Source organism: Ailuropoda melanoleuca, chromosome 3 (genome assembly GCF_002007445.2).
Source record: "Ailuropoda melanoleuca isolate Jingjing chromosome 3, ASM200744v2, whole genome shotgun sequence".
Lineage (NCBI taxonomy): Eukaryota > Metazoa > Chordata > Mammalia > Carnivora > Ursidae > Ailuropoda > Ailuropoda melanoleuca.
In genome coordinates, this window is record NC_048220.1 from 122,282,304 (window position 1) to 122,303,350 (window position 21,047).

General features: G+C 35.5%; 1 protein-coding gene across 1 annotated transcript in view; it reads left to right on the forward strand.

The window, feature by feature from the left end:
* ZFR (zinc finger RNA binding protein) overlaps positions 1-21,047 on the forward strand; it is an 81,933-nt gene that overhangs the window by 38,136 nt on the left and 22,750 nt on the right. The window contains exons 9-16 of the mRNA XM_034657047.1: positions 1,137-1,256; positions 2,901-3,046; positions 9,131-9,293; positions 10,338-10,543; positions 11,743-11,893; positions 14,489-14,630; positions 19,240-19,337; positions 20,203-20,298. Of these exons, the coding sequence (XP_034512938.1) occupies positions 1,137-1,256; positions 2,901-3,046; positions 9,131-9,293; positions 10,338-10,543; positions 11,743-11,893; positions 14,489-14,630; positions 19,240-19,337; positions 20,203-20,298 (1,122 nt within the window). The remainder of the gene's footprint in view (positions 1-1,136; positions 1,257-2,900; positions 3,047-9,130; positions 9,294-10,337; positions 10,544-11,742; positions 11,894-14,488; positions 14,631-19,239; positions 19,338-20,202; positions 20,299-21,047) is intronic.

The following is a 21,047-nucleotide window of genomic DNA, read 5'->3' on the forward strand; positions in this document are numbered from 1 at the left end:
TTTCTTTCTGTACAATCATGTAGATTCATGTGTAAATTAGAGTTGCTGATTTATCAGATTATGTTTATTTGATTTCTCAGGATGGTTAGAAATCTTCCTGTTTTACAGGTAAACTCAGTAAATTGAGGAATGAGGGAACATTGGAGGGGCCTAATAAATATTTGCTGTTAGCAAAAAGCCCAACATAGAGTGGTGTAGCACTACTCTTTACTTTCACTGTATCACAGAACATGCATAAGTTCTCTGAGCTTCAGTGGTCACATCTGTAGAACTTGGATATTTCCACAGTTGTGAAGATCAGATTAAATAAAGTACCTAAGACAGTGCCTACCATATAGATTTTTGGTAAATATTTCTTTGTTTTTTACTCCCATCAAGAAAAATTACATATTATGTTGTCTTTACCAGATAGAAAACTGGGTTATATAGTTTATAAGTAGCTCACAATTTAAAAATTACAGATCTTAAGAGTAACGTTTGGTTATCTAAAGAAATGTACACAGCCAAGACACCTTAATATTTAATGGTATTGGTTAATTAAGTAATCCAGAACTTCAGAGAATTGCATTCAGAGGCGATCTTTAAAGCTTTCACAAATAATTTGAACCTAGTATCCATTATAGACATCTTAATAACCCTGTACTTCTCTTCCTAAGTGGTTGTGCATTTAGAAAATATTGACATTGATTTTCCATAGTTACATGTATAAAATCTTGAGCTTTGTAGAAACTTGTATACCAAAATAATGTCTTTAATCATCTTATTTCCATCTCCAAGAGCAGTACCTAGCCAGTAGCCGGTATTCACTATTGACTAGAGACTTTGTTAGAGAACTGTTACCCAATTGCATTTAAATCTGAATGTTTACACATAGATAAAGGTATTGAAATTAAAGTTAATATCAAAAGCAAATACATGCAAATACACATCTTGCATGCTGCAGTTAAGAATTTTAACATTTAGTTCATTTCTCCAGATTATCGTTTTTTAAAAAATTACAGATACTGTCTCATTTTTCCCCCACTTCAAACTATTTGTTTACATTATTCATCACAGAATCTGTGAGGGTCTGTGAATGAAATCTTCAACTATAATATTTTGTTAATGATTCTTGAATTCTTTTTTCCCGTGTCAAGGTACGAAATGATGAGGGAAAAGTAATTCGATTCCACTGTAAATTATGTGAGTGCAGTTTCAACGATCCCAATGCTAAGGAGATGCACTTAAAAGGGCGAAGACACAGACTTCAGTATAAAGTGAGTAAAATTTCAACTGTCAGGTTGGTTCAGTCGGTTAAATGTTTGACCCTTGAGTTCAGCTCAGGTCATGATCTCGGGGTTGTGGGATAAACACTACGTCAGGCATGGAGCCTGCTTAAGAGTCTATTTCCCTGGGGCGCCTGAGTGGCACAGCAGTTAAGCGTCTGCCTTCGGCTCAGGGCGTGATCCCGGCGTTACGGGATCGAGCCCCACATCAGGCTCCTCTGCTGTGAGCCTGCTTCTTCCTCTCCCACTCCCCCTGCTTGTGTTCCCTCTCTCGCTGGCTGTCTCTGTCTCTGTCAAATAAATAAATAAAATCTTTTAAAAAAAAAAAAAAAGAGTCTCTTTCCCTCTACCCCTCCCCCACTAAAAATTTTTTCAACTGTCTTTTTTTTATTTTTTATTTTTTATTTTTTTAACACAGCTTGGAACATTCTCCATAAAAAACAAAACACTAAACAGAATTCAGTTCATGAACTCCATTCTAACATTAGCATGTCATGTCTCACTTAGATTCAGATGTTTGGTTTTTATTGATTAGTTTGTTATACTTAAGAACAGTATATCCATATTTCATCATTTTTAGTGACTGTAACATTACTTGGATAAAGTAATCACGTATATATAGATAATTGCTTCACATAAAGTACTTTGAAAGAAGTCTTAGGTCTCCATTTATTTACCTTCTTTGTCTTGGTAGAATTCCCACTAAAATGAATTATAATATGAATTCTTCATTGAAAACACTTCAGATGTTAAATCCAAATGATTTACTTATTTAAAGTTTTTAATTAGGGGCGCCTGGGTGGCTCAGTCATTAAGCGTCTGCCTTCAGCCCAGGTCATAATCCCAAGGTTCTGGGATCGAACCCCACATCGGGCTCCCTGCTCAGCGGGAAGCCTCCTTCTCCCTTTCCCACTCCCCCTGCTGGTGTTCCCTCCCTCGCTGTGTCTCACTCTGTCCAATTAAAAAAAAAAAAAAAACTTAAAAGTTTTTAATTAGCCTAGACTAATGCACTAGATTCATGTTTTCCTTTCTTTTTTTTTTTAAAGATTTTATTGATTTATTTGACAGAGATAGAGACAGTCAGCGAGAGAGGGAACACAAGCAGGGGGAGTGGGAGAGGAAGAAGCAGGCTCTCAGCAGAGGAGCCTGACGTGGGGCTCGATCCCGGAACGCCGGGATCACGCCCTGAGCCGAAGGCAGACGCTTAACCGCTGTGCCACCCAGGCGCCCCTCATGTTTTCCTTTCTAAACAAAGAGGTAGTGAAAATTAAAACAGTCTGTTTTTTGCAGGCATTTAGGGTCATCTACTTAAAAACAAATAAAGGAAAATTAAATATCCATTAGTTCCCTAAGGATTTCTTCTATTGGTTAACTCTAAGTTATGTACTTTTTACATACTATGTATGTCATCATAAACTTTGACAATTAAGAATTTGGGAGGTGGGAGGGGAAAAGGATGTTTATTAATATTCTGAATCTTTCCTCTAATACAACTTATTTTACTGATCTTACCCTTACAATAAGAAATTTGCAACTGAAGGCCTCTATGATGAAAGAATATGGCGGATTGTATGGTTTAATAGTATGTGTAGATTATTAGAGGGCCTGCTAATTTTTAAGTGTCTGTGTTAACAGAAAAAAGTAAATCCAGATTTGCAAGTAGAAGTAAAGCCCAGTATTCGAGCCAGAAAGATTCAAGAAGAGAAAATGAGGAAGCAAATGCAGAAAGAAGAGTATTGGCGAAGACGAGAAGAGGAAGAACGCTGGAGAATGGAAATGAGGTAATATCTTTAACTTTTAGTAGCATGATAGAAAGTGGTTCAGCCTTTCTAAAAAACTTATTCTGAGTATGTGACGCCCATTCAGAGCAATCCAGATTTATTTAATGTACTTTTAATTTTCACTTTTCAGGAAGATCCTAGGTACAGGAAAGAAATGCATTAAAATTAAGTTATTGGCTATTCTAGTACTTGACTGTGGCCTTGGTATTAGGAATTATGTGTAAGTGGTGTCTTATATATGTTAAATATATGAAGAAATAGTTGAATTACATATGGATAGTTTTGGGTTTTTTTGTTTTGTTTTAAACACTACTACACCCAGTGTGGGGCTTGAACTCAAAAACCCAAGATCAGGGGTCACCTGCTTTACTGACTGAGCCAGCCAGGTGCCCCAGAATAGTTTATTATATTATAAATAAACGCCTCAGTTTAAAACCAAACTTTTGGTTACATGACAAAAATATCCTGAGTATAAGATTTGGTAGATTCTAGACAATAATGTGTGGAATTTGTTTTGTTTTGTTTTTAAGATTTTATTTATTTACTTGAGAGAGAACATGAGCGGGGGGGAGAGGGAGAAGCTGACTCCCCGCCGAGCATGAAGCCTGATATGAGGTTTGATCCCAGGACTCTGGGATCATGACCTGAGGTGAAGGCAGACACCTAACGGATTGAGCCACCCAGGTGCCCCTAACATACTTTTTAAAAAGAAACGTCTATTATAGAAGCTTTAGAGGCTATAGGGAAGGGGAAAGGAGAAAACCTATCTTCTAGAGATATATTAACATTTGGTTTTATTGATATAACTGACATCTTTTTTCTTTCCTTCTTTTTTTTTTTTTTTAAAAAAAGATTTNGCTGTCTCTATCTCTGTCGAATAAATAAATAAAATCTTTTTTTTTAAAAAAAAAAAGAGAGAGTGTGTGCACAAGTGGAAGGGCATAAAAGGGGGAGAGAGAGTCTTTTTTTTTTTTTTAAAGACTTTATTTGACAGACGGCGAGAGGGAACACAAGCAGGGGGAGTGGGAGAGGAAGAGGAAGAAGCAGGCTCCCAGCAGAGGAGCCCGATGTGGGGCTCGATCCCAGGATTCTGGGATCACGCCCTGAGCTGAAGGCAGACGCTTAACTACTGAGCCACCCAGGCGCCCCTGGGAGACAGAGAGTCTTAAGTAGGCCCCGTGCCCAGTGCGGAGCCTGATATGGGGCTTGATCTCAAAACCCTGAGATCATGACCTGAGCCAAAATCAAGAGTCAGATGCTTATCCAACTGAGCCAGCCAGGCAGCCGAACATATCCTTAAATGATACAATTCAGGGTCACTCAGTGGCTCAGTCAGTACAGCATGTGACTCTTGATTTCAGGGTCATAGATTGAAGCCCTACATTGGGTGTAGAGGTTACTTGAAAATAAATGGTATAGTTCAATGGTTTTTAAGTAATATTCACAGAATTGTACAGCCATCACTACAGTCAATTTTAGAACCATTTTTGTCACCCCCAAAAGAAACCACAAACCCATTGGCAATCACTCCCTATTTCCCCCCAACCCCTACATCTACGCCTAGGCAACCACAATATACTTTCGGTCTTCAGACTTACCCTGGGGGCACCTGGGTTGCTCAGTTGGTTAAGCATCTGTCTTCGGCTCAAGTAATGATTCTAGGGTCCTGGGATTAAGCCCTGCGTCAGGCTTCCTGCTTGGGGGGAATCTGCTTCTCCCTTTCCTCTGTATGCTCTCTTTCTCTCTCTCTCTCTCAAATAAATAAATCTTTAGACTTACTCTGGAGATTTCATATAAACGGATTCATGATCTGTGGTCTTTTTTTGTCTGCCTACTTTCACTTAGCATAATGTTTTCAAGGTTCATGGGTGTTTTAGCATGTATCATCAGTACTTTGTTTCATGGCTGAATAAAAGTCCATCATACGAATGTGTAACATTGTTCATTTATCAGTTGATGGACATTTGTGTTGTTTCCACTTTTGGGCTATCATGAAATACTGCTGTGGAGTATTCGTGTACAAGTTTAAAAATATAATCTCAAGGGCACCTGGGTGGCTCATTCAGTTAAATGTCTGCCTTCAGCTCCGGTCATGATCCAGGAGTCCTGGGATCGAGCCCCACATTGGGCTCTCTGCTCAATGGGGAGCCTGCTTCTTCTTCTCCCACTCCCCCTGCTTGTGTGCACATGCTCTCTCTCTGTGTCCAATGAATAAAATCTTAAACATATATAAATATATATATATGGAATTTCAAAAAATAAGAACAGAAGCATAATGTACACATTTCTTTTTAAGATTTTTTTATTTATTTGACAGAGCACAAGTAGGGGGAGTGGGAATGGTGGAAATAGGCTCCCTGTCTGGTGAGGGGCTCAATCCCAGGACCTGGGATCATGACCCGAGCCGAAGGCAGATGCTTAAGCAACTGAGCCACCCAGGTGCCCCTGTACATATTTTATAATTCACTTTTTTCATTTATATGTCAACTTAAAAATTAAGCTAGGATTATTTTTCATGACAGCGTAGTATTCTCTTGTATAGATGTGTAATTTTCTTTATAACTTGTCCCGTATTATTAGATACTTAGGTTGTTTCCAGTGTTTCTGTAACATAATTATTACATTGACCATTCTTGAGACTGTATTATTGCATAAATCATGACTAGTTGCTAATAATAATATTTCCAGAAATGGAAATATTTGTTAGAAGGAGACCCATATTTCTGCCTATACTGAATACTGTAACTTCAGTGGTTTTCAGACATTTTGGTTTCAGGACCCTTTATACTCAGTAATTACTGAAGACTCCAAAGAGCTTTTGCTTATGTGGGTTATAGCTATGAAGATTTCACTGTATTAAAAATTAAGACTGGGAAGTTTAATATTTATGAGTTCATTTAAAATTGACATTTGAACTATATTTGTTAAAATATAAACATATTGACTGTATTACATTGCATGTATTTAATAAATATAACATGGTGAAAATTAACTATAAAATAACTATTTCTTCACCAGAATAGTGGGAGTGATACTGTTTTACATTTTTGCAAATCTCTTTAATGTTTTGCTTAAGAGAGGGCAGCATGATTCTCGTATGTGCTTCTGTGTTCAGTTTGTTTTGCAATACCACATTTTGCTTCTAGATAACTCCACTGTACATTCAAAAGAGAATGAGAATGGAAAAGGTAGATGATGTCTTAATATTAAGACATGGATCCCCTGACAGAGCCTCAGGGACCATCTGGAGTCCTTGGGCCATACTTCAAAAATTGCTGCTATAACATTAAAGTCTCTCCCAATGAGAGAGAGAAAGATGAAATCCTTTTTTGGGTGGTGGTTTTTTGTTTTCATATTTGAAATTTGGGGGTAGAAGGGGAAAATCTTTTCAAATTTGTTTCAGTTCAGTTTGAAGTGTAATTATATTACTGGCAAATTTTCAAAACCTTTTTCTGAGTATAGTTGACATGCAGTACTACATTAGTTTTAGGTGTACAGCATACTGATTCAATAAGTCTATACTTCATGCTGTGTTTATCACAAGTGTAGCTTCCATCTGCCCCCAGACAACACTGTTAACAGTATCATTGACTATATTCCTTATGCTGTGCCTTTTATTCCTATGACTTACTCATTTCATAACTGGAAGCCTGTGTCTTCCATTCCCCTTCACTGATTTTGCCCGGCCCCCCCACACCTCTCCCCTGTAGCAAACATCAGTTCTCTGTATTTATAGGTCTGATTTTGCTTTTGTTTGTTTATTCATTTGTTTTTTTTAGATTCCACATATGAATGAAATCATGTATTTGTCTTTCTCAGTCTTATTTCACTTGGTATAATACCTTCTAGGTCCATCCATGTTGTTGCAAATGGCATGAACTTATCCTTTTTGTGGCTGCATAATATTCCTGTGTGAATATTCCTGTGTGTGTCTGTCCACATCTTATCTGTTTGTGTATCAATGGACACTTAGGTTGCTTCCATATCTTGGCTATTGTGAATAATGCTGCAGTAAACATAGAGGCGCATGTGTCTTCTCAAATTAGTGTTTTCATTTTCTTTGGGTAGTTAACATAGTAATTGAATTATTAGATCATAAATTATTTCCATTTGTAATGTTTTCTGCAGTGGTTGCACCAGTGTACATAGCCACCAACAGCATACAAGGGTCCCTTTTTCTCCACATCCTTGTCAACCGCTTTTTATTTCATAAAGTGAATTTTATTTCATGTTTTTGACCATTTACATTTCCTCTGTAGTAAATTCCTTATTCATTTTTAATTTTTTTTACTTACCTGTTGTTTTGTATAGACACTATATTGTAGCTATTAACGTATCATTAATGTGCTATCTTGAGATATTTTTTGCTGTTATGTATTGATTTTTATTTTTTTATTTTATTTTTAAGATTTTTATTTATTTGACAGACACATCAAGAGAGGGAACATAAGCAGGGGGAATGGGAGAGGGAGAAGCAGGCTTCCCGCTGAGCAGGGAGCCCAATGGAGGGCTCAATCCCAGGACCCTGGGATTATGACCTGAGCCGAAGGTAGACGCTTAATGACTGAGCCACCCAGGCACCCCTGATTTTTATTTTTTTAATATGTTTAAATATATCAGTCTCATTTTTTATGAATAATCTGCCTTTGTAATGCATTTGAAACTCTATATACTTAGATTATGGAACTCTTCCTCTTTTGCTGATATATCAAATATTAAGCACTTATGATGTGCTAGGAAATTGTATATAGTGTGTTAGGCACTGAGTATGAATTGGTAAGCAATGGATAAAAATCCCTGCACTTATACAACTTAAAGGTTTGTGTTCAGTCATAAACTATTCAAAACTGGAATGAATGTAGTTTTCCAGAGCTTTCAACCTGTTATTAATCATTTTCTCTCAAGGCCTAAATAACAGAGAAGTATGTTTCTATACTACTTCTAAGTTGGATGACCCAAAAAAGCACTACTTACTCCCAAACTGAGAAGTTGGTAGTTGCTGCAGAGCTACTTGAGAAGCATACCTGGGTTTGTTTGTTTCGTTTTTGGAGAAGCATGCTTTTTTCTTATGTTTTATGTTACACAGATTTGTCTAGTAAAACCTTATTGCTATCAAGATTAACTTTAGAGACATGATTTCCCTTGGGAGTTATCAGTATCTTAGTTTGAAGATAAAAGTAAAGACAGAAGTGAGAGTGAGTGAGGTAGTAAAAAAGAAATTAGATTCTGAAAATGACCATTGAAACAGAGGTTATAAATAGCTACCCACAGTCCAATTCAGCCCATGGATGTTTCATTTGATGTACATGGCATTTTTAATCTGAACCAACATTAAAGATTTGAAAAACATTAAAATCCTGATGATCTTAGGATTGCAAACCTGTATTTCCTTATGGTAGTTAATTAATTGGGGCTGAGCAGCAGCTGTTCTCTTTAGCTAGAACATGTACTTTCTTTTTTGTCCCCCCTTCAAATTTTTATTTAAATTCTAGTTAGTTAACAAAGATGTGCTTTCTACTTGACCATAGTCCTCTCCACCCTTAATATGTCCCCAAAAATGAGACAGAATTTGAGTTGCCATTTATCACTGTCTTTCCTCATAGTAGACAAATGTGTGTATGCCTGTATCATAAATGGGGAAATTAAAATTAGTCTTAATTCTCTCTAAGGAGAAAATGGTACATTTCTTTGGAGACAGGAAGATAATTCCTGAATGTGTGCTTCAGGTCTTTCATTCACACATATTACTGGTCTGGCCACTCTAGGGTAGGCATTTAAGTTTACAATCTTTATCTTAAAGAGGGAGAGACTGAAAGGAGCTCTGAGGTTTCTGGTGTTTGTTCCTTTGGCTTTGACATCAGGCTATGAAATTTTGTGTTGCTTTTCTGTTTTCTCACCTCTTTTCTGTTATATTCGCATCCATTTACTTGTAGGTGAAAGCAAATAAGGGATATTAGATACACTGGGAATAATTTAGCTAAGCTGATTTAGGACAGTTTTTTTAATTGCATTTTTTTTGTCATTTTTTAAGTTCTTGGGTTGTTATTTTTCTTAAAGTCTTGTGATATCATTCTCTGTTTTCAGACGTTATGAAGAGGACATGTACTGGAGAAGAATGGAGGAAGAACAACACCATTGGGATGATCGCCGCCGAATGCCTGATGGAGGCTATCCTCATGGTCCCCCGGGCCCATTAGGTCTCCTGGGAGTCCGACCAGGCATGCCTCCTCAGCCACAGGGGCCTGCAGTGAGTGTCCACTTAATTTACATAGGAGTGAAAGTGTATGATTGGTTGAGCATTAGAAGATAACAGTTTGGGTGGGGCTAGATTTAGTAGTCTCATAATCTCAGTGTAACTTTTTCATCTAATTTAGAATTTTCCCTCCTTTTATTATAGCTTCCTAACTCATGTCTTTATATATAAGGACTTCATAGAGTTTCCATGAACTTTTCTTACTTTCAATATAAACTAAGCAGGAGCAGAGCTTTTGTTCTGTCAAGTGTTCTTTAACATTAGAGATTTTCTTTCCTTTGTTTTCTTGACATTTGCATGAACAACCAATTTTGAAGGCACCTGCTTTGCCTTCAACATTATTATCTTCCCATTATCTGTTGTTGAGAATCTTTTTTCCTTCTTCAAATCCTGACCATCTAAAACTTGCTACTGCTTCTGAATTGAGTGCAGGAGAAGGGGGTATTTATATGGCTCAACTTGAGCGTCACAGTTGGTGTACTATGAAAACTGTAGGAAAGATATGCATCATGAGGGTTTGTGTTGAATAGAAGCTGTGTAAAAGAAGAGACACCAGCTTATGAGGAACATTTCATAGAAGTTCAGACTACAAAACGAGAGGATTTTTTTTGTTTGTTCTGTTTTCCAGAGAGTGTTTCGAAGAAATTCCTCTTTAGCTTACTCTCTTTCTCATTTGTCTTTACACAGAACAAGCATTTGTAAGACCTGTTTTAACAAAGCTAAAAAAAGTTTCACAATCATTGGTCTTTAAAGCTGAGTAAAAAGTATTTTCATAACCTTAGGTGTGGTGTTCAGGCAAAGCGTGTATACATTCAGAGACAAGCATACGTATACAAGCATCAGACTCTTGGTAGTGTAACTTTCCCAAGTTTGCAGTTTTGTTTTTACTGAAATAGGGAAAGGGAAGATAATTTTAAATGGACGTTTTGCATAGTTGACTTTATTATTTAAAGATATGACAAATATATGTATAGTTGAAAAATAAGTTTACTTTTGCCCAGTAAACACTTTTTAAATGAAATAACTTTTTTTCTCTAGCCATTACGTCGTCCTGACTCATCTGATGACCGTTATGTAATGACAAAACATGCAACCATTTATCCAACTGAGGAGGAATTACAGGCAGTTCAGAAAATTGTTTCTATCACTGAACGTGCTTTAAAACTTGTTTCAGACAGTTTGTCTGAACATGAGAAGAGCAAGAGCAAAGAGGGAGATGATAAGAAAGAGGGAGGTAAAGACAGGTGTGTTTTCTGAGTTATTTACTTTGCTTATTTTTGTTTTTCCTTCCATGGACTTCTTATACTTGAAATTAAAAGTTATAAAGACTAAAACTCTCTGTTTTGAGTGTACATGTCTATCTTGTTTGGGTAGATATTTAATGTATTTAGCTGCTTTTTGCTAAAATGAGAAATACAGCTCCTTAAAATCTCCATCCTTGTGATTTTACTAATTTTATTTTAATTTATAACACTTTTGAGTCTTTTTTCAAAGCAGCCTTTGTAATGCATTCAGCTACTCTGCAGTTTTTGTTTCTTATATCTGTCCCATGTTCAGTCCTTTTTAGCATCTTGTTTCCTTAATTCATTGACCATAGAGCATGAAGAACCTTAGGCTCTGGAAACATCTTTTTTTTTTTTTTTTCCTTTTTTTTAAGTAGGCTCCAGGCCCACTGTGGAGCCCAACATGGGGCTTGAACTGATAACCCTGAGATCAAGAGTTACTTGACCAACTGAGCCTCTCGGGCATCCCCAGAAACATCTTTCATATCACGTTTTGCATTGTGGCCTATAACTTCTCATTTTCCTTTTACCATTTGGAAATATTTTTATATTATATTAAGCATGACTCTTGGGACGCCTGGGTGGCTCAGTCAGTTAAGCATCCAATTCTTTTTTCTTTTTTTTTTTTTTTTTTAAGATTTATTTATTTATTTATTTGACAGCCAGCGAGAGAGGAAACACAAGCAGGGGGAGTGGGAGAGGAAGAAGCAGGCTCCCAGCAGAGCAGGGAGCCTGATGTGGGGCTCGATCCCAGGACCATGGGATCACACCCTGAGCCAAAGGCAGGCACTTAACAACTGAGCCACCCAGGTGCCGCTAAGCATCCAATTCTTGATCAAAGCTCAGGTCTCACTCTCAAGGTCATGAGTTTAAAAAAAAAAAAAAAAAAAAGAACCATGACACTTATTTCGATTTGTAAAATGAGAGGCAGAAATGTTGATATTCTTTGAAATTGTCCCTGTGAGAACTTAATTCTTGATTTATTTATCCATATTTCTTATCTAAATGAAGGATACTTCTTAAAAATATTAAATATTTTTAAACTGTAGTTGAAACTTTTAATAGTATAAAAATTATTACACTTACTATTATATATTTAGAGATTATCATGGATCTGGTTTGGAAGGGAAATGTCATAATATAATTTGATTTCACTGCAGAGCTTTAAAAGGAGTTTTACGAGTAGGAGTATTGGCAAAAGGATTACTTCTCCGAGGAGATAGAAATGTCAACCTTGTTTTGCTGTGCTCCGAGAAACCTTCAAAGACATTATTAAGCCGTATTGCAGAAAACCTACCCAAACAGCTTGCTGTAAGTATTATGGAAATGTTCATTTTTACCCCTTGTCTGGTTCAGAAGTTTTTGGCAGGACTAACTGTGCTTCAGCCTAAATCTAAGCCAGCCTTTAAATTTTTGGCTTGACTTTCCATGTTGAGTTTTTTTTGCTTCGTTGTGCAAATTGGTAGGACTATTTTTTACTTTGTCTTTTTTGGTTTTATAGTGCTTGTATTTGACATGAAGCCATCTTGCTAATTTATTTAAAAATGTAAAATTGTAGCACATGTCCTCATCCTGTTTTTTTGAAGTATTTGAAGGCAGTTGACAGAAAATGGTTTTTCTTTCTTTCTTTTCTTTTTTTTTTTTGTTCAAAACAAAGCCCCTGCATAGCAGGCTTAAATATTTTAAATCTGTGAGCTTCTTGTCTATTTAGTTGAATACATGTTTTTAATAAAATATAGTAAGAAATAGTCTTTCCAATTTGAATTTCCCTGGTTTTATTGTGATTTTTGTTTTGTTTTGTTCTTCTTTGTTTATAATGATAGGAATTCTGTCTCCAGCAAATCACAATTAGTAGAATATCCCCTTTTGGTCTTACAAAAGCAAACTTCAAGTTTGAACTCTAAGAAATTTTATACATTAGTTTGTCAGAATCTCAGATTGGGTTTTTTTTTTTTTTTTAAGATTTTATTTATTTATTTGTCAGAGAGAACACAGGAGGAGCAGCAGGCAAAGCAGACAGAGGGAGAAGCACTGGCTGAGCAAGGAGCCCAATGTGGGGCTCTGTCCCAGGACCTAGGATCATAACCTGACCCGAAGGCAGGCGCTAACCAACTGAGCTGCGCAGGCATCCTTCAGATTGGGATTTAAAGTAAATATTCCTTGGGGCGCCTGGGTAGTGCAGTCATTTAAACGTCCAGCTCTTGGTTTTGGCTCGGGTCATGAGATCAAGCCCCACATTGGGCTTGGCCCTCAGCTCAGAATCTGTTTAAGACTTTCTCCCTCTCCTTCTGCCTCCCACCCACCCCCACCCCCGTTTTACTCGCCCACAAGTGCTTCCTCCCCCTCTCTCTCTAAATAAATCTTTTTTAAAAAAATATTCCTTGAATAATTTAATGTATATAATTTATTTTAAAACCTTGCAGTTTAATTAGATATTCTAAATCCAAGGATTGACAGTTGATTGGTAATGTAAAACACATTACAGCAATGAGTCAGAATAAATAGTACCTGAACACAGCAGTGCAACTGGTGACAAAAGGGGCAGTGAAGCACAGTGTTGAACTTAAGCTCTGACAACTCTGACACTTACTGTTGTTTGCTTTATGTTACCATTGTTCCAGATAAAAAGTTTCTTATTGTGGATGAGTCTTTTTAAGTACTACAAGCCAACAGAATTGGCACTGTGTGTCTGCTTCTTATCTATCTGTTGAGGCTGCTAGGGCAGTGGGGTGTGAGGTGGAAAGAGAGGAAAGGTTTGAGGACCTTGAGAGAATTATGTAATTTGCTAGAAATATCTTGCTCTTAATTGTAATGCTTAGTAAAACTACAAAGCAGGAAATAAATCCTAAGGAAATAATCAAGCAGTTAGACTAAAAACAAAATACCCTTTCCAAATCAGACTATACTTACTGTACAGGTGAATAAAAAAAGTAGAATTAATTCTCCATCATCGTCATAGTTGACATTTATATAGTACTTAGTATGTACCAGGCACAGTTTTTTGTTTTTTTAAGATTTTATTTATTTGAGAGAGAGAGCACATGAGCTGGGGGAGGGGCAGAGGGGGAGGAAGAGAGAGAATCTCAAGCAGACTCCCCACTGAGCACAAGCCCCAACATGGGGCTCAGTGCCAGAACCCCCAGATCATGACTTGCGCCAAAGTCAGACACTTAATTGACTGAGCCAGCCAGGTGCCCCAACCCCAGGCTCTGTTTTAAGGGCCTTATATAGTTAATTCGTTTAGTTCTATAGGTTAGGTAAAGATTTCTGTCCCCATTTTACAGAAACAGGATAGGGAAGTTAAATAGTTTGCCCATCCTCAGGGCACTAGTAACGTTACAGCTGGAATTTGAACTTATATACTATACTATAAACACTCAATGTAATTTCTGTAATCATTCATAGAAACTGAGGTGTATTATCTATATCTATCAAATTGTAGTGAATCTTGGTTTTTCTGGAATGTTAATCAAGATTTTTTGCTCTCTGATTATGAAATATAGATTTGTTGATTTCACAATGTACAGTGGGAATTGTTGAATTCATCTGTCATTTAGTTTCATTCAAATTCTGCAAATGTATGAGAACTTAACTACCCAGATGCTATTTGAAAGGTACAGTAGCAAATATAGCAGTGTTTCTTTAGCCAAGAATTTATAATCTAAGAGGGACATATATAAATAACTCTTCTGATACAAATAATGGTAAAAAACAAAGAATTCTAAAAGGAAGGTATAGTAAGAGATTTATGATCTTTGCATTATTGTAAGGCTTCTTGGAGGAGTAGTATATTATCTACTCCTTACAAAATGCTTTTGGTAGTGAGAAAATGAAAGAGCCATAGTGAAACTGCTTTGTCTGATAATGTAAAAGTCCAAATAATTTTTTGTACTCTTCATTACATAGGTTATAAGTCCTGAGAAGTATGATATAAAATGTGCTGTGTCTGAAGCGGCAATAATTTTGAATTCATGTGTGGAACCCAAAATGCAAGTCACTATCACCCTGACATCTCCAATTATTCGAGAAGAGAACATGAGGGAAGGAGGTTGGAAAGCCATTAAACATTATACTTTTCTATTAACTTTTTTTTTTTCATTTACCTACTCTTTAAGATGGCATTAAGCCCTAGAAGGCAACATGCTGGCATTACATATGAATTTGATAGTTTTGACTTACGTAGCAACCAGTTTGCTTAAGATCATTTCCCAGAAAGTAAATGCTCTTTTTAAGTCATGTACTTTTATATAAAACACTCATGGTATTATTGACTTTCTTGATTTTTTTCTTTTCTTGCTAACCTCAGATTTCTGGAAAAAAAAAAAGTTCAAAATTATTCTTGCTGATGTAGTGGACACGTGAAAAAAATTAAATGTTGGTAGTAAGGGGCCACAAATTTAACTTCTGTTAAGAAGTTCTTGTTCTTGCCTTGTCTTACAAAAAAGACAAGAGAGTTTCAAATAAAATTGGTTATATACTCGTAATACTTATATTTTAAGAGGCATTGTTACATGTGTAATCATGGATTTGGCTTGTCCTGAGGTAAATATTTCTAGTTCTCTGAGGTTGCTCTTTGGTTTGGAGAGTTTTCATAAATGCAGAGCATCCTAATGCACGTAGATTTGGGCATTTGAACCCAATATTATTATACTAGAGATATTGAAAAATAAATGGTTTAGGTGTAGTTAGTAAGTTATAGTACCTACAGGGTTTTTAAACTTACTTTACAATTGTAGAATATGAAATCCTGCTGGTGCCAGCAATGTTGCTTTAGGGACTGTTCTGTAACATTTTCAAAGCTTCAAAAGCTTTTAAGCCAAAAAGCATGGTCAGTGTCTGCCTTATGTTGGTTCTGTTGTTTTATGGGTCAGATAAAATTTACTTTGTTTCCTTTCATGTTGTTTTTGTACATCTTAACTTGTTGAGTATGGAGTTATATAGTCTACACTAATACTTCTTTGTGATACAGATAGAGGAGAAAAGAATATTGTATATTCAATACTAAAATTGTCTAAAATAGCATCAGTAGGCTCTTTCTGTCCCTTTAAATTTGTTTTCTTACAGCAAAGCAATTTTTTTTTAAGGCACTGGGCTTTCCACGACCCAGGAAGAGAACACTTTATTTAAAATGTGGTCATTGGGAGACATGTCTGATCTTACATACTTCATATACACACCATATCAGGACTTGTATATTGTATAAGCTTTACATCTTAAAAATGAATGGGTTTTGTGTAAAGGATCTTTTATATGAACATGAGTTTCCACTCAAGGTCTGACTGTGGATATTGCTGGAAAAATAGTTCCTGAGTCAGTCTGGTCGATTCATATGCAATATATGACCCTTAGGATTTGAAAAAGAAATCTTCTAATATATAAATAAAAGTTGTACTTAGGATGAAATTATACTCATATAACCATTTAACTATTTCAGAGCATATTTTATCCAATTATATTTAGCCTTAGTTGAATTTATGCAATATCAAGTTATTTTTTTATGTTGCAAAAGTCTAAAGTTCATATCTCACTTGTAGTAGAGTCTTTGATAACCTATCCCTTTTAAAGGAAACAAAATTATATTTTTGTCTGACCCAGACTTGAGTTAGAATTACTATTCTGGATTTCATAAATACTCTGGTGAGAGAAGTGATCAGTCCAAAATTGGAAGATTTTACTTCAAGACACTGAGCTGAAAAGTTGGATGTACAAAAAGCGTAGAAACATTGATAAGAGTGTTCCTTGCTGCAGATAACTGCAGTAAACTATGTCTTTAGCTTCATTATGAAGATTGCTTCTTTCTTGCTGCAGAATAACGGTATGTATTCTCTCTCACTGCAGCTCCCAATGCTCTGTGTCTTAAAATCACTTAAAGCCTATAGCTTGCTTTGGGGAGTTAGTACAGGGGGTAAGGAAGGCTTTGCCGGAAGAGCAATTATAAATCTTGAGACTTGAGATTTGCACAGTGTGGTAGCTCTTTAATGGTTCTGTTTAATACCAAAAATTATTTTTCGATTATTTAAAAGAAATTATTAAATTGCCCAAATAACTGTTAAACGCATGACAGATCTGTTTTATGATACTGTGTTTGACAGTTAAACACTAAGTTAACAGTTAATTGACTTGAAGCTTGAAATGTTCCAAATGCTCTAACCCTTGCTACAGAGTCTTTTCTGCAGCAAGTCAAGTATGTGTGTGTTTTTTTCCACCTGTAGCTTATCAGGCCCGGTCCAAAGCCTTCTAGCAGAGGGGATTGATTCCTGTCAGGGGTTGCTGCCAAGACATCGGAAGGATTTTTGACCAAGGTTTTCAAAAGCTCAGTGTCACACCTGCCATTTGATTAAGGAGGGATTTTGGATGCAGAGTCTGGCATTTATTGTCCTTTGTGTGGCTGTTTTGTTTGTTTTGTCTTTGTCTATTCTAGATTTGAGCAGTGTTCACACTAGTTTTTAAATGGTTGTGGGTGGATTATATATTTTATATAACCATGTTAATTTAAATTAATATATTCCCATTAACTTTTAATCATAAAATAGTGTGGACACAGCATGTCTTCTAACTGGTGATTAACCCCTTAAAATTTATGAAATACATTTATGTAGGGTAAGAATTTGCTCTTTTTTTTTTAAATAAATTAAATGATTTTTGTTTTGTTAACTGGATATTAAGCAACAAGTATGATTTTTTTGTTTTTAGTACAATATACCTAAGGGGTTAATCCACTTGAAATACAAAATGGGTGCAAAAATCCACACTCTAAATTTAACAGAAACTTTCTACTTACAGCTCTTAATTTGTTTTTAAATTGCAATAGGTGTCTTGGCATCTTTGAAATTGTTTCATTAATTAAAATTTTCAAAGTTATAAATGCTGTGTGCAAAAAATTTTTCTTACATATTGAAGGAAATTATAACATCGTGAAAATAACATTAGAAACGCAGAAACTTTTTTAGAAAGAGATTGCACATTGTCACCTATTTGCATTCTAGCTTTAGCAAATAATGTAAATGAGGGATATAGAAAGAGGGTCCTTCATTTCTGTAATTCTGCTTTGAGGAGTGGTTTTTTGTTTCACTTTTTTCTTTTTTATTTCCTTAGTTAGCTGTGCTTTCCTGTATTCCCTTTCCTTATCTCAGAAGAGCCCCATCTCTTGTGGTCAGTATGTTTCTGATTTTAGTAGTAGGTCTTTCAGGTTTTGAGAGTGTCCACTATTTTTTAAAAATCACTAATATTTTTTGTCTTGATAGTTTCTTTTTAGTACCCAAATTTTTTAAGTGTTCTCAGAATGCTGCACAGTATTCTTTGATTATCTATAAATTGCCTAACATGTCTTCTTGAAAAACCTGTATCATCTGATTATTTGAGGAGCAAGAACTAAGAATAGAAAGCCCAAGTGGATAAATTTCTTTATCATGTTAGAATATGCTTTATGTGTTATCTACTCAAGGAGAAGTGTCTTTTAAGATAATTAAATGCTCATACAAAATAAACGGTTAAATAACTTGCCAAAAGCGGCAATAATACTTTTAAAATCATCTTTAACTTCTTTTGTCATATATTTCTTTTGTCCCTCACACTCATTTGGTACCCTCAGTGATTTACAATTACATCTTAAGTACCCCATAATTTTGGTCACTTTAGCCAGAAGACTATTAAATTCAATAGATTACTCATCTAGTATGCGATTATGCTGTATTTAGAAAATATTTCTACTATTAAAATCATTAAGAGCTATGAATTAGATTGACTTAGTTGCTGTTTTGAATAGTTTGGCAAATATGCTGTTATTTTTATACACACTTTACAGATATGTTTAGATGAACATATAGCTGGCCAATCACGAATCTAACATGAATGTAAAATTAACTTCTTGTCCTAGTTTAGGTTCAGATTTTCTCAAATTTTTAGATAGCTCCTTTATGTTTTAATACAATAGTCTGATTTAAAATCAGTTATTATAATTTTAGACCATACATATTATTTATCATCAAAGACTTCTTACTACACCTCTTCTTTTTCTGTACTTTCCTATTTAACCATGGTATTTCCTGTTGCCCTTTTCCACTGTACCCATTATTTCTCTCCAATTATTCTTTGGAATACTTCATGGGAACTTTTTAAAAGAGCATTTCATATTCCCTTAAATAAGCTAAAATTTCCTTGTAGAAGAGAAAGCATTGACCTCTTAGAAATGTGTTTTTCGCTCTCCGTTTTTTTCCATGATTACTGTATTGATCATTCCATATTTATTATTAGTTCTTTGCTATATGAGCCCCAGAATAACCTGACGGTTTAGAATACTGAACAAACTTAATAGTTTATCATGAACTCTCATTTATTAAGGTGGATTTTTGTGTTCCCTCTTGTCTTGTCTTTATGCTGGTGCGCTGTGTCCAGTAATCCTTCCTTTTGATTTTATTTTGGTGGGTAGGGTTGATTTTTTTGCAGGAATCATTTATTATATTTCTTAAGAGTCTAAATTGTCCTTTTGATTTTCACATTGGATTATATAAATTTGCTGAAAATAACTCTGGGTACATTAAAGTGCTGATAAACTCGCAAATGGCTCATGTGACACTGATGCTACTTTAAGGAAGTGTCTTGCTCACCTGGTCAAACACCCATTCCTCACTGCATTTTGCCAATTCAATCCATTTTAGATGTAACCTCGGGTATGGTGAAAGACCCACCGGACGTCTTGGACAGGCAAAAATGCCTTGACGCTCTGGCTGCTCTACGCCACGCTAAGTGGTTCCAGGTTCGGAACATCATTTTACTTTTTTCTTGTAGCCTTATGAGAGAGTAGTTCAGTGCAACATGTTTAACTGTGTTTAAACATTTCAAAAGATTGCCCAAGCAATACTATTTTAAATTAAATCTCAGAAAATATGTTAACATAGAAAGCTGGGTATGAAGATCTGCATATTGCAGTTACTATTAATTTGACAATACCTTAGGTTTGGGGGTGTTTTGTAGTTTGGGTTTTTTTATTTTAATTTTTAGTGGCTATATTTAAAGTTTACTTGTTTAGGAACATCACATGTTTGTGTATATATATTATATTCCATAAGGCTGCAGATTAACTTTTGCTTTAAATAATGGAATATGTGTTTAAAGCTTTGTGTATAGTTTTAAGATTTTTTCCCCTCTTTCTCTAAGTTAATAAGTGTAGGGAGTGAAAGGTGAGGAAGCAGCTGTTTGGTTTAGTGACTTTGCAGTCATGCAAAGGCACAGAAGGGAAACCAAACAGATTTCCTTAACCTTTCAGTCCCTAGACAAACTTTTTAGCTCTTTACTTTTTCTTTTATTTCTAATGTAGGCAGATTTTTTTTTTTAAGTTTACTGTTTTAAATGAACACAGGTCAAGGTTCACAGGGGATCAAGAAATATTATTCTTGTATAATCTGTTTACTTTGACCTAAAATACCAGCTTTTAAATACTAACCCTGGCATAAAATACTGCTGTAAATGGCAGCTCATTGAATCCAATTGTAAGTGTGGTTATTTTTGTTTTATTTTTATCTGAGCTTCCATTGAACAGTGGTATTTTAACTTTTTTTCATCAAGGGATATTTTCAATATTTCTAAGATTAATTCACCTGGGTTTTTGTGTTGCTCTCAAGGCTAGAGCTAATGGTCTGCAGTCCTGTGTGATTATCATACGTATTCTCCGGGACCTCTGTCAACGAGTTCCAACGTGGTCTGATTTTCCAAGCTGGGTGAGTAGTATGTAACTTTATGGTGTGAAAAATAAATATTTAGGAAATGCTTCCGCAGTTTTTATAATATGTTACATTTAATTGTCAACTTTATTTTCATTTCCTAAATGTAGTTTCTTTCCTCTTCTAGTGAGAAATCCTGGGCGTCATAGTGTGTCTATAATTTCCTGAGATATTACTATTTAAAGAATTGCCCTTGATGTTTCTTTTGTATTGTCCTCTCGTTTTTTTTTTTCTTTTGTCTTGATGTTTATTTTTTAAGATAACAGCAATTGTTAATAGGCTTTTACTTACATAAAGGTACAAAGACTAAAAATAAGCTATTAATCTCCCTATGCAGGGTTCTGTTGACAGTTTTGTTTTTAATAATGTGTAGGGGCACCTGGGGTGGCTCAGTCAGTTAAGTGTTTGACTTGGCCTCAGGTCGTGATCTCAGGATCCTGGGAAGGAGTCCTGTATTGGGCTCCCTGCTGTCTCACTGCCCCTCCCTCCGCTCGTGCACATTCTCTCAAGCTCTCTCTCAAATAAATAAAATGTTTTTTTAAAAAGTGTGAAAGTTTAAAATTTTAAGAATTCAGAAATATAGATTGTGAAGTACAATGTGAAGAAGAAAAAGAAATGTGTGAAGTTAGGAAATTCAAATAATGCCGAAAGGCCCCAAAAAGTGAAAGTTTTCTCATTATTTAATGGCAAATTATCTTTAACAGTTTGTTGTGATTACTTCCAGGAAAAAAGTACATGTATATAAC